Source organism: Dendropsophus ebraccatus, chromosome 7, assembly GCF_027789765.1.
Source record: "Dendropsophus ebraccatus isolate aDenEbr1 chromosome 7, aDenEbr1.pat, whole genome shotgun sequence".
NCBI lineage: Eukaryota > Metazoa > Chordata > Amphibia > Anura > Hylidae > Dendropsophus > Dendropsophus ebraccatus.
In genome coordinates, this window is record NC_091460.1 from 102,757,041 (window position 1) to 102,771,528 (window position 14,488).

General features: G+C 47.3%; 2 protein-coding genes across 5 annotated transcripts in view; one reads left to right on the plus strand and one right to left on the minus strand.

Annotated features, from left to right (window-relative positions):
• Nucleotides 1-14,488, minus strand: part of IDUA (alpha-L-iduronidase) — a 95,577-nt gene that overhangs the window by 29,461 nt on the left and 51,628 nt on the right. The window contains exon 1 of one of the 4 annotated variants that reach the window (XM_069978036.1): nt 11,214-11,286. The exons of the other annotated variants lie outside the window; for them this stretch is intronic. Within the exon in view, the coding sequence (XP_069834137.1) occupies nt 11,214-11,281 (68 nt within the window). The 5' untranslated portion in view covers nt 11,282-11,286. Of the gene's footprint in view, nt 1-11,213; nt 11,287-14,488 lie in introns of those variants that run through there. 4 annotated transcript variants of the gene reach the window in all.
• SLC26A1 (solute carrier family 26 member 1) overlaps nt 1-14,488 on the plus strand; it is a 52,687-nt gene that overhangs the window by 3,789 nt on the left and 34,410 nt on the right. The window lies entirely within an intron of this gene.

Sequence of the window (14,488 nt, forward strand, 5' to 3'; positions counted from 1 at the left end):
GGTACTGTCGAGGAGGTAGCCTGTTATACCCTACCTAACATATATCGAGGACCGCTGGGTCAGGCATCCCTTAGCCAGGTGGTATCTGGCCCTATAATAGACAGTCGTGGAGTCAAGGTGCAGACTGTCTGAAGATGTCTAATGTAGGTGTGATCAGAAGATCAGAATGGTTTCGTCTGGTAAGTATACGGCATAGAGTCACATATGAGGTGATGTGGCTCAATTAAGTACTTTTATTTCTACAATGTAAGAAAACTGAGATCCTTCACAGGTTTCCACTTCCAACGTGTTTCCCCTATGCGGTGTGCTTAGGTTCAACAGGGAATGATGTGGAGATGCTGTCAATATTGCCCTCAGTAAGGAGATCTCTAGACAGATATCATCATTCCCCCACCTATATGAACATGGCATCTGTCTAGAGATCTCCTTACTGAGGACAATATTGACAGCGTCTCCACATCATTCCCTGATGAACCTAAGCACACCACATAGGGGAAACGCGTCGGAAGTGGAAACCTGTGAAGGATCTCAGTTATCTTACATTGTAGAAATAAAAGTACTCACTTGAGCCACATCACCTCATATGTGACTCTATGCCGTATAGTGGCCTATTATAATCTTTTTGTACTTCTAATGCACCAATTTGGACTAATTATATATATCACTTCACTGCACTTTATGCTCATACTAATAAAGCCGCTTTTTTGCATCAATTAGGTCTACCACAATAGTCATTTCTCCTGTTTTTTCTTGTTTGTATACTCAACTTGTGGAGACCGCCGCCATATCCATACAGCTAGGTACTCTAATTCTATTCATTTACACTAGTTATGATCCAGTATTAAACAGGCGAGCAATTTTTAGATGCAGTTTTTTTTTTATTGAATCTGCCTGTTTTGAATATTCACCCAAAAATTAGCAATGTGTGCCCAGTTTATCAATTGCGACTTTCTAAAAGTCGTGCAAACTGGTACAGTCCTACGTCTGGTCAGTATCAGGTAAATTTATTTGAGCAATTTTTGAGAATATTCTGTTCACAAATTTATGAATAGTTTGTTACATTAGTCCTGTTTGGAAGGCTAGAAAATTGTACAGAGATTGTATAGAGGGAATCTTGTTATAAACTGCGAGGTGGGGAACAGTCCTAACATCCAAGGTAAAGTGACAAGGGGAAAAAAAGACACCATTTTGGATGGCAAAACCCAGAACCACAATGAAAAGACACTTCTAACATCTGATAAGCTGATATATGCACCAATGACTATTTGTATGATACATTATTTATTCGCATATTTGGTCAAACTACCCATAGAGTATAGTGATAGGACACTATTCACTCAGTTTAGTGAAGTTGTAATGTACAGATCAACGAATAACACAAACTGGAGAGAATGGAACGGCTGCACATCCCATCTATGGCTGATACTAATGCCGCTAGGCCTATATTAAAAATCAACACCAGAGTGTCTGTCAGGGGCGTAGCTAATGTCTCCTGGGCCCTGGTGCGAGAGGCCAACTTGGGCCCCCCCCCCTCCTTTCACGACCAAGTGATGCTATTGTTGTGTGTGTGTGTGTGTATATATATATATATATATATATATAATATATATATATATACACAGTGGTGCCTTGGATTATGAGCATAATTCGTTCCAGGACCGTGCTTGTAGTCCAAATCCACTCTTAAACCAAAGCAAATTTTCCTATAAGAAATCATGTAAATGCAGACAATTGGTTCCACACCCCAAATATATTTATTATTCTGTATTGTACAGTAATGGAGAGGATGGTTCCACACCCCAAATATATTTATTATTCTGTATTGTACAGTAATGGAGAGGATGGTTCCACACCCCAAATATATTTATTATTCTGTACTGTACAGTAATGGAGAGGATGGGAAACACAAGGGCTGACAGAGACTGCAGGGAGCAGGAAGGAATGAGCAGGGCAGATGTGGGCACATACATGCAGCACTCTCTGTCCGGGGAGAGAGGGGTTACAGCTATGGAGAGATTACCCCCACAGTCCTGTCCCCTGATATAAGCCCCAGCCTGAAGGGGATCTGCTATGATTTGGAAGGTGTTTAGAGTACAGTGCTGTAGACCCCGCTATGCAGGCCATGCCCCTTCTCCACTCGTGCTCCCACCCAATACAGGAAGTTCTTAAACCAAAGCAATGCTTTTAAACCAAGTCACAATTTTGAAAAACTGTGAGCTCTTAAACCAAAACGCTCTTAAACGAAGTTACTCTTAAACCAAGGTACCACTGTATGTATATATATATATATATATATATATATATATATATATACACACACACACACACCAAGACAGATATTACCTATTACCGCCATACTGTTACCGACCAAATCCTGTATACTGAGACCAATATTACCAGTAATACCAGTATATAGGGAGGAAACATTACCGCCACACCACAACCACTACCATCACCACCATATTGTTACTGACCAAATCCAGTATACTAAATCACCTCATCCAGTCATATAGAGGTGGCCCCAGCTCTACACAGGTTCTATACACCATATACATTACTGTGCAGTTATATCAGGTGACTCACAGGAGACGTCTTTTCTGATCGGAGTTCTTTCCTTTTCATCTTCTCCATCTGCACTGGGCCGTTATGAGAACTTCTCCGAGCCACGAATCCACAGAATCTGCCAGACAGACATATTAGGCTCCACACTCTGACACCATCTCCATCTCTCTACACACTGCACATCTGTACTGTCCCCTTTACACACTCCTTTAGTGGGTAGCCCTGACTCTATGTGACCTCCTAATAATATATGCCCCCCTCTGTGTATTCCCTCTCCCCCTATGTTGCCCCCCCAAAATAGATGGCCCCCTCTACCCCCTCCCTTATAGATGGCCCCCTCTACCCCCTCCCTTATAGATGGCCCCTCTCTCCTCACCCTCCCTTATGGATGGTCCCCTCTCCCCCCACCCTCCCTTATAGATGGGCCCCTCTCTCCTCACCCTCCCTTATGGATGGTCCCCTCTCCCCCCACCATCCCTTATAGATGGCCCCCTCTCCCCCCACCCTCCCTTATAGATGGCCCCCTCTCCCCCCACCCTCCCTTATAGATGGTCCCCTTCCCCCCCCCCTCCCTTATAGATGGTCCCCTTCCCCCTCCCCTCCCTTATAGATGGTCCCCTTCCCCCCCCTCCCTTATAGATGGTCCCCTTTCCCCCCCCCCTCCCTTATAGATGGTCCCCTTTCCCCCCCTTTATAGATGGTCCCCTTCCTCCCTCCCTCATAGATGGCCCCCTCCTTTCCCCCCACCCTCATAGATGGCCCCCCTCTTTCCCCCCACCCTCATAAATGCCCCCCTCCTTCCCCCCCACCCTCATAGATGCCCCCCTCCTTCCCCCCCACCCTCATAGATGCCCCCCTCCCTCATAGATGCCCCCCTCTTTCCCCCCACCCTCATAGATGCCCCCCTCCTTTCCCCCCACCCTCATAGATGCCCCCCTCCTTTCCCCCCACCCGTACAGGCTGATAAAAAAACAAAACTTAACTCACCTGACAACGCGCTCCCACGTTGATCCTCACTCCTTCGATCTGTCCCCGGCTGCTGCGCGGCTGCCGGGGGTGTCGCGTCTTATCCCCGGCAGCGCGCGCATCCCAGAACTCCCTGCGCGCCGGAAACCGGAAGTCAGGGCCCAAGGCGCGCAGGGAGTTCTGGGATGCGCGCGCTGCCGGGGGTAAGACGCGACACCCCCGGCAGCCGCGCAGCAGCCGTGGGAAAGACGGAGCCAGACTCTTGTGACCGCAAGCAAAACAATGCTTGCGGTCACAAGAGTGATTGCCCGGTCGCGGCGGCGACCCCCGCGACCACGGTGGCTACGCCACTGGTGTCTGTATATGAATTGATCAAGCCATATTGCCCCGTGTACCACCGCGCAGGTCCTCTGGTACACTGGTCAATATGGCTTGATCAATTTATATGCAGATCAATGAATAAGCCTGTGGATTATTAGGATTTTGTTTTACTACTAGGTACTTAGGGAAGGCCATAAAGTTTAACTTACAAATAGGGATGGTCCGAACCGAGTTTGGTTCGGGTTTGTACGAACCCGAACTCCCGGCAATGATTCCCGCTGTCTGCCCGCTCCGTGGAGAGGGTGGATACAGCGGGAGGACCGCCTGGAAAACTGGGATACAGCCATAGCCATAGGCTGTATCCCAGTTTTCCAGGCGGTCCTCCCGCTGTATCCACCCTCTCCACGGAGCGGGCAGACAGCGGGAATCATTACCGAGAGTTCGGGTTCGTACGAACCCGAACCGAACACGGTTCGGACCATCCCTAATATATATACACAATTTTTATACTTGGACCCTTTTGATTGAAAGTGTGTATATCACATCCGTCTTATCCTGAGAAACAAAAAAAACCTAGTGCAGGTGTAAGCATTGTATCTTAAAAAAAGTGCTCTTTCTCTCTCTCTCTCTCTCTCTCTCTCTCTCTCTCTATATATATATATATATATATATATATATATATATATATATATATATATATATATACATATATATATACACACACAATTTCTATACTTGGAACCTTCTGATTGAAAGTGTGTATATCACATCCATCTTATCCTGAGAGACTAAAATACCTGGTTCAGGTGTATAGCATTATATCTTAAAAAAGTGCTATATATATATATAGACAATTTCTATAGTTGTCCTATATATTACAAGTCCTATGTATATATATAAGTCCTATATATTACAGAAAATACTGTTTTCATCTTCGAAGTGTAGAAATCATAATTTGAATATAAAGTCATGGCACAGCGGCAGCAGGGAACTTCACAAAGCGTTTCAGGCACAGGGCAGGGCAGAAAGTCTGGCTTAAGGGGCAGAAGAGGAAGAAGCGCAGGAAGAGGGTCCAGTGGCAGGCCTGAGCTTCCTTTGTCACACAAGGGTCGTGTCCACACGTCTAATTCCACAGTCTTTGAGTATCTGTGGGTACCTCGGACACGACCCTCACTTGCCACTGGCACACAGCAATTCCCCCACGACCTCCATCTCAGCAACATCCCACTAACTTTTAATCTGCCGCCTGTAAGGGAACTGTTGGCGTCTATGAGCATCCAACTGCTCTTTGATGACGATGAGCACATGGGGAAAGAAACGGGACAATCAAGTGCAGGGCATAGCTGTGTCGGAGGCGATATCAAAGCAGGCCCATGTTAGGCCTGGCAGGAGAGCAGTAGGCAGCAGACGAGAGAGGGCTGGGTAGGAGCCTGATGAGGATGATAGCATCATTCTGGAACAGGATGATGCTACATCAGATGTTACATGGGATCCACGGCAGGATTTGGCTTATTCGACGGATTCGTCAACCGGGAATCCGTCCGCCAGCAGGCCCGCCACAACTAAAAAGCAGACAGGCAGCAGTAGTCAACTAACAAGTCGGAAGCGTAGCCGGGACAAGCAGATGACCACTGGGTAACCCTCCTCCACTGCAGGTCCTAGTATCGTCAGTGCCCGCCCATCCTCGCAGCCTGTCGGTACTAGACTCTACACCTCGCCTGTGTGGCATTTTTAAAAAGTGCCCGGAGGATACCTATTTGGTCATCTGTCGCCTGTGCGACAGGTGCATTAAAAGAGGCATCCTGGCACCAGCGCCATGGCTGCCCATATGAAGCGCCACCACCTTTCCGCCTGGGAGAAACGGGGTGATAGTGGGTCACAGCAGGCCCAGGCAGAGCCGCGGTCAACAGCAGTAGGAAGCAGCAGTAGTCAGGGGGGCCTTTCACAGAGTCAGACCTCCTCTGTGGAAGGGAGTGTGGCTTCACTCTCTTCTCCGGCTGGTGGCCCCTGTGTTGCTAGCAGTAGGCAGCCTGGCATCATGGAGTCCCTATAGCGGAGGCAGACATATGCACCCAGCAATCCCGCACCTGTCAAGCTGAACGCCCACCTGGCCAAGTTGCTGGTGCTCCAGGCTCCGCCGTTTAAAGTTGTCGACTTTCCAAGAACTGATGTCGACACTACTTTTCCAACACAGCTATCCCAGCCATGTACAGCTATGTTCGCGAAAAGGTTGCAGACATGTACATTTAACCACAGATATCTGGAGCTGTAATTACGGGCAAGGGCAGTATATGTCCATTACTGCTCAGTGGGTAAATGTAATATGGCCGGCAGACCCCCAGCAACTTGGCCAGGAAAGGGTGATGACACCACCCCTTTGTCACAGCAGTGTTCCTGTGTCGCGGTCCTCCTCCAGTAGGTCCAAAACCTCCTCAACCGCCAGTGTTCCTCCCTTGTATCACTTGGGTGTAGCACGGAGGTGTCACGCTGTGCTGCATCTAGCCTGCCTGGGGAAAGGAGACACACAGGGGAAGAGCTGCACTGCCTGCTCAAGACGGAGATCCTCTCATGGCTGACTCCACGCCATCATAAAGTTGAAGAGACTCCCCTGTGTAACCTGGAGCTTGGCCAGTGGCAGCTCATGCGTGACACCTGCCGCTTGCTACTACCCTTTGAGGAGGCCACCTTTCTGGTCAGTGGGCAAGACACATGACTGAGCGCCATCATACCCATGCTTCATGTACTGGAGCGGATTTTGATGCGACTCAGTGGCGACGGGGAAGAAGTCTTGTCACTGTCGCAGCCTGGGTCGCTGGAGGAAGACTTGGCGGAAGAGGAGGGAGAGGAAGTTGAGGAGGAGGAGGAGGACCTGAACGCACAGAAACTCTTAGGGGAGACGGGGGGAGAAGGAGATGAGCCTTCCTGCCAGACCAGAGGGGGGCCAGAGGAGGATATGCAGGGCTATGAGGAGGATGGAGGCAGTACCCATTGGCAGTATGCTGTGGAGACGGAGGCGGTGACTCCTTTCCACTCCCTGGTGTGGAGGAGCTGGGTGCACAGTTAGTGGCAGTCTTTGGAACACGGCGCTCTCATTTACGCCATTCCCACCAGGGCCACACCAGCAGCGCTGCCTCCTCCACATCCTCCTCTAGCAGCTTGGGTGGCATGAGCAGCGGCACCAGTCTGAGCCTGATGTCCATGATGCACCCTTTCATGCAGCCACAGGCCGGGGTAACAGGAGCGTCTGCACAGCAGCAGGACATGGCAGCCCACCTCAAACAGCAAGTCCAGGTGTTTTTGGACTCTACGTTGCCACTAAAGTCCCTGAACCCCTGGACTACTGAGTGGGAAAATTAGATGTCTGGCCACAACTCGCTGAATTTGCTTTGGACATACTCTCCTGTCCGGCCAGCAGTGTGTCATCCGAGCGAGTTTTCAGCGCAGCAGGTCATATTGTCAGTCCCAGGAGAACCAGATTGTCCTGTGATAGTGTGGAACGTCTGACTTTCATCAAAATGAACGCCACATGGATAGATAAGGACTTTGTGACACATGCTCCTGATACCACAGAGTCGGATTTGGTCCTGTTGTCACCAAGATGTAGGACCTTTTCTGCATCTTTTATGGCCTATATGTGAACTAGACCTTACTGGTCATTCCACCATTCCTGCTGCCCTGCTACCTGTCGCCTGTCCATGGACCTCATTATTCTGCTTCTGCTGCTCATGTTACCCCATTACAACTGCTACTCCTGCCCTGACCTCCATCTTGGCTACTGCTGGGCCTTCACTGGCATCCATGTTGACTACGGCTGTGCCTGCCCTTGCCTCCTTGTTGGCTACTGCTGGGCCTTAACTGCCATCAATATTGACTACTGCTGTGCCTGCCCTTGTCTCCTTGTTGGCTACTGCTGGGCCTTAACTGGCATCCATGTTGACTACTGCTGTGCCTGCCCTTGCCTCCTTGTTGGCTACTGCTGGGCCTTAACTGGCATCCATGTTGACTACGGCTGTGCCTGCCCTTGCCTCCTTGTTGGGTACTGCTGGGCCTTAACTGCCATCCATATTGACTACTGCTGTGCCTGCCCTTGCCTCCTTGTTGGCTACTGCTGGGCCTTAACTGGCATCCAGGTTGACTACTGGTGTGACTGCCCTTGCCTCCTTGTTGGCTACTGCTGGGCCTTAACTGGCATCCAGGTTGACTACTGCTGTGCCTGCCCTTGCTTCCATGTTGGCTACTGCTGGGCCTTAACTGGCATCTAGGTTGACTACTGGTGTGCCTGCCCTTGCCTCCTTGTTGGCTACTGCTGGGCCTTAACTGGCATCCATGTTGACTACTGCTGTGCCTGCCCTTGTTGGCTACTGCTGGGCCTTAACTGGCATCTAGGTTGACTAGTGGTGTGTCTGCCCTTGCCTCCTTGTTGGCTACTGCTGGGCCTTAACTGACATCTAGGTTGACTACTGGTGTGCCTGCCCTTGCCTCCTTGTTGGCTACTGCTGGGCCTTAACTGGCATCTAGGTTGACTACTGGTGTGCCTGCCCTTGCCTCCTTGTTGGCTACTGCTGGGCCTTAACTGGCATCTAGGTTGACTACTGCTGTGCCTACCCTTGCCTCCATGTTGGCTACTGCTGGGCCTTAACTGGCATCTAGGTTGACTACTGGTGTGTCTGCCCTTGCCTCCTTGTTGGCTACTGCTGGGCCTTAACTGGCATCCAGGTTGACTACTGCTGTGCCTGCCCTTGCCTCCATGTTGACTACTGCTGAGACTTAACTGGCATCCATGTTGACTACTGCTGCTCCTGTACTGGCCTCAAATGACTATTGCTGGATCTCGAAAAGATAATGATACTGACATGTTACTGACATGTAGAGCCCTAAATTCAACCAAATACACTACGCCCGTATCATACAGATGCTTTAAACTATGAAATCCAAAGAAAACCGAAATTCGGTCGAACCGAACTTTCCGAAAAAATCCTAAAGTCCGGTAGAACCGAACTTTTGAAAAGTTCGCTCATCTCTAGTTATTAGTACAGTTGAAAAAAGACACATGTCTATCAAGTCCATCAGTTGAAAAAAGACACATGTCCAGCAAGGGGATGGGTGATGGGTAGATTCTATACATAAGCATTAATATTATTTTGGTCTAAGAACTTATCTAAGCCTGTTTTGAAGCCCTCTGCTGTTTTTCCTGGGACCAGATCCTGGGGTACACTGTTCCACAGATTCCACAGTGCCCCCTAGTCCTTTGAGGGGGTTTTACCTGGAACATCTTTTCCCCATATTTCTTGAAGAGGCCATTTATATATTTAAATAAATTAATCATATCTCCCCTTAAACGTCTCTTCTCCAGACTAAACATATTTAACTCCTTTAATCTCTCCTCATAACTAAGATGCTCCATTCCCCTTATTAGTTTAGTTTCCCCGTCTTTGTACCCTCTCCAGCTCTAGAACATCCTTTTTATTAAAGGAGAAGTCCGGCCAAAATTAATTTTTGATATGTTGTTACTTATGAAAAGTTATACAAATTTCTAATGTACATTAATTATGGGAAATGCACATATAGAGCTATTTCCCTTAATTTAGTAGATCAGGAAGTGTTAGAAATATCTCTGAATAAGTGACGTCACGACCCAGGGTGTAATTCCTATGGAGTGTCCAGCAGGGGGCGCTCTCTATATAGAAGTCTATGGGACTTTATTGTTTCTATGGGTTTCTATGTAATGTAATGTAATGTAATGTAGTGTACAGTGCTTTATTGAATGAATACATCTATGGAATACTTTGGGGAGCAAGTGTCCTTGCTCCCCAAAGTATTGCATAAATGTATTCATTCAATACACAGTAAGCCCGCCGACCCGCCGCATTTCCGCCGAATTTCCGCCGCATTTCCGCCGATCCGCCGCACGCCGATCCGCTGCATTCCCGCCGATCCGGACCATATACATTGAACTACAGCTCCCATCATCTGCTTATAGTATAAACAGGTGATGGGAGCTGTAGTTGGGTAAGGGATATCACATGCCGCCGGGCGCAGGGGGGAACCGCTCAGTACACAGCAGCTCTCCCCCCTCCTCCTTCCGGGATAACTTCCGCCTATACCAATGCTGACTCCCTGCCTGGCTGCCGCTCTCCGCTCACATATACCGGCTCCCGGCATCAGCGCGGACACCAGGATGCATCGGGAGCCGGTATGTATGGGGGGGAGAGCGGCGGCCAGGCAGGGACTCAGCATTGGTATAGGCGGAAGTTATCCCGGAAGGAGGAGGAGGAGGGGGGAGCGCTGCTGTGTACTGAGCGGCTCCCCCCTGCGCCCGGCGGCATGTCATATCCCTTACCCAACTACAGCTCCCATCACCTGTTCATACTAGAAGCAGATGATGGGAGCTGTAGTTCAATGTATATGGTCCGGATCGGCGGGAATGCGGCGGATCGGCGGGAATGCGGCGGATCGGCGGAAATGCGGCGGATCGGCGGGCTTACTGTGTATTGAATGAATACATTTATGCAATACTTTGGGGAGCAAGGACACTTGCTCCCCAAAGTATTCCATAGATGTATTCATTCAATAAAGCACTGTACACTACATTACATTACATTACATTACATAGAAACCCATAGAAACAATAAAGTCCCATAGACTTCTATATAGAGAGCGCCCCCTGCTGGACACTCCATAGGAATTACACCCTGGGTCGTGACGTCACTTATTCAGAGATATTTCTAACACTTCCTGATCTACTAAATTAAGGGAAATAGCAGTATATGTGCATTTCCCATAATTAATGTACATTAGAAATTTGTATAACTTTTCATAAGTAACAACATATCAAAAATTTATTTTGGCCGGACTTCTCCTTTAATCGGATTCCAAAACTGGACGGCATACTCCAGATGAGGCCGCACCAAAGCTTTATAAAGCGGTAATATTATATCCCTGTCCCACGAGTCCAGGCCTGTTTTAATGCATGACAATATCCTGCTGGCCTTAGAAGCAGCTGACTGACATTGTGTGCTGTTCTGTAGTCTATTATCTACAAGTACACCCAGATCCTTCTCCATCAGCGACTCTCCCAGAGTAACTCCCCCTAGGATATATGATGCATGTGGGTTATTAGTACCCAGGTGTATAACTTTGCATTTATCCACATTGAACCTTATTTGCTTAGTAGATGCCCAAATACTTAGTGTGTCTAAGTCATCCTGTAACATCTGCACATCCTCCATGGACTGTACTGTACTACAAAGCTTGGTATCATCTGCAAAGATAGAAACATTGCTCTTAAAGAAGGAGTCCAGTTTTCTCTAAATCCCAGTATCCTGCAGGGGGAGGGCGAAAATTGATCACAATTAGTAACTTACCTCTCCTCATTTCCCCGGTGAGCAGCGGGACCCTGCTGGGCTCTGGGATCTCTAAGGTGTGTCCACATTATGAATTGGCTGATAGACTAGCCGCTCAGCCACTGAGTGACTGGGGCGGGACGCTGCTCCAGTCACTGATTGGCTGAGCAGACAGTTCAGCAGCTGGGGCAGGCCTTTTACTAACTTACCTTCCCTGGTGCCACCACTCTCTGGGTACAATCATTAAGCTACTTTTAAATTCAGTTACAGACTAAACTTTTTAAACCCATTGGGGGAGATTTATCAAACATGGTGTAAAGTGAAACTGTCTCAGTTGCCCCTAGCAACCATTCAGATTCCACCTTTCATTTTCCAAAGAGTCTGTGAGGAATGAAAAGGGGAATCTGATGGTTGCTAGGGGCAACTGAGCCAGTTCTACTTTACACCATGCTGGGTACATCTCCCCCATAGACCTTAATTTACCAACCAGACACCCATGAGGGACTGCTTTTTCAAAATCCAGGTACACTATATCCACAGCCACCACCCTAATTACCTCTTCAGAAAAACATATTAGGTTGGTTTGACAGCTTCTATCCTTAGTAAAACCATTCTGGTTATCTCTTATAATACTTTTATGTAGTCCCTTATAAGCCCCTCAAAGAGTTCCCCAACAATGGACATTAAGCTTACCAGTCTATAGTCATCTGGGGAAGTTATAGAGCCCTTCTTGAAGATTGGCGCTATATTTGCCTTATGCCAGTCCCTCGGCACAATATCTGGACTGTTAATGACATGGACAGAAGTAGCAGCAGAGAGCAACAGGACAATAGGAGTACCTCTTTAATTTTTAGTATAAATAGATTATTTTAAAATGCATGTTTTTACATTAGCAAACTTATATTATTACCATACGCTGCATATCTGACATACACAACAAACATGATGTTAATGGAGCCTAAGCCATTTTGTACATCAATTACCTGTTCGTTTGTGCTATTACGGATATATAAGTACCTGACAGGTACCATTATTTGTACCCATTTTTGTTTTAAAAAAGTGTCCTTTTCAACTCTTCCATTATTATTATTTTTTTTATTATAATGTTGTAGACAATGTACACACAGTAAAAAGAAAACAGTAAAGCCTGTTCTCCTGTGAAACATTTCCAGTCTACCCCCACAAGAAGAATATATATATATATATATATATATATATATATATATATATATATGCCATTACATTAACACATGCACATGTATATGAGTAGGCAAGACTAGTGGGAAAGATTGACTGAGGATCACACATGTTGTTAAAGGTTTCATGTGAGCTGGAACATTACATAAGTGATTAAATGATCTTTATTTGGAGAGCTGTCTGGATCTACATTTTTCTACATATATGGAACTTCTGCAGTATGTCCTTTAGGGCATGCATCAATTTTCCTTAACCCATCCTTTGCTGAAGATTTCTAAGTTTTTCAATGTGAATTGTTTGTCTGTTTTAACCCAGGAACAGAAAACCAAGTATAACATAGTATAAGACCTTTTTGCACGATGGCACCAAGTCTTCTGCTGGGTTCCATTGTGATGATACAATCTTTTACTATTCTTCCTGTAAAATATGAAGGAATCTGGGCTGCGACTCCAAACTGAGCTTTCAGTACAAATGTGAACGGAACCTTACAGATGTATTAGATGGCCCAATATTAGCTGTAAGTGAAAGCTGAACTGCTGGATCATGATCAGTTACTTAGCTGATCAATGTATTTATTCCAATTCTTCCTGATTTGGCAGATAAGGTTGGGTGGGTTAACCTGGTCCTGGGCTGTCAGTCGGTGTAATCTTAGGCCAGGAACACTGTTAGGAGCACTGCCCTGTGGGGGTGGGCAGTGCTCCTGGCCAAAGATTACACCGACTAACAGCACGGGACCAGCGCCAAGGAGGAAGGTAAGACACACACCTTCCTCCTCAGTATCCCAGGCACTATCAGCAGGTTAAATTCATCTAACCTGCTGATAGTTCCCCTTTAAAGGGGTATTCCATTCAAATATAAGTCTTTAAATATAGCTGCCCATGTAAAAAAAAACAAAAAAAAACTGCGTATTCTTACCTTTCCATGCTCCCCCGGTATCATCCTATAGCATCTTCAGGTACCAGCCATGACGATCTCGCCTTTACTTTCGAGACAGACTCATCTGAGGGTGACAGCCTTCTCAGCCAATCACTGCCCTAGATGGGGCAGCACCACGGCCAGTGATTAACTGAGTAATGAGCTGACTCAGATGAGTCTGCCTCGGAAGTGGAGGCGGGATCATGTCAGCCAGGACCTGGAGGTGCTGTAGGAGGTCACTGGGGGAGCACAGAAAGGTAAGAATACACTGTTTATTATTTTCTCACCATGGGCAGTAATCTTTGAAAAGTTAAAGGACAAGTGCCATGAAAAACTTTTTCCCAGTAATTGAAGCACATTACAAAGTTATATAACTGTGTAATATGCTTCAATCACCTATCTGCCTCCCTTCCCTGTCTTTTCCCCCTCCACCCCCCACCAGGAAGTGTCCTGACTCACACAGACCTGATTACTGTCGTCACCGTCACCAGGCAGCTCCTTCTTGTGAGGATGAGTCATCAGCAGGAGGGCTGCTCTAGGTCCTGTTACACCAGCCTCCCCCTCCCCCTCCTTGTCAGGTGACTCTGCTTGCTCAGCTTATCTTCTCTAGTGACATGACTCCTTCACTGAGTCCACGGCAGCAGGAGAGAGGGTATGAGGGGAGGGGGAGAGAGGGTATGAGGGGAGGGTCGAGCTGCCTACGTGCCGCAGTCAGTCAGAGGGAAGATAAGCAAGTGAGATGTGACAAGTGATGGCTTGCAGTTGTTCAGCCAATGGGAGCTGAGCATGCCTGTCACCTGACAAGGCAGGGGAGCGGGGAGGCTAGTGTAACAGGAGAAGGAGCTGAGAGAAGAGCTTGGTGACGGTGACGGCAGTCATTAGGTCTGTGTGAGTCAGGACACTTCCTGGTGGGGGGTGGAGGGGGGAAAAGACAGGGAAGGGAGGCAGATAGGTGATTGAAGCATATTACAGAGTTATATAACTTTGTAATGTGCTTCAATTACTGGGAAAAAGTTTTTCATGGCACTTGTCCTTTAACCCAAATGCTTCAAAAATATCAAAACAATCTGTTAAAATGGCAATTTAAAACATTAAAAGTGGTATTATTGTCTATAGGGTATTCATATTCATATATTCATCTCTATATCATCTAAAGGAAGAAAGTGGTTAAAGGGGTACTCCCC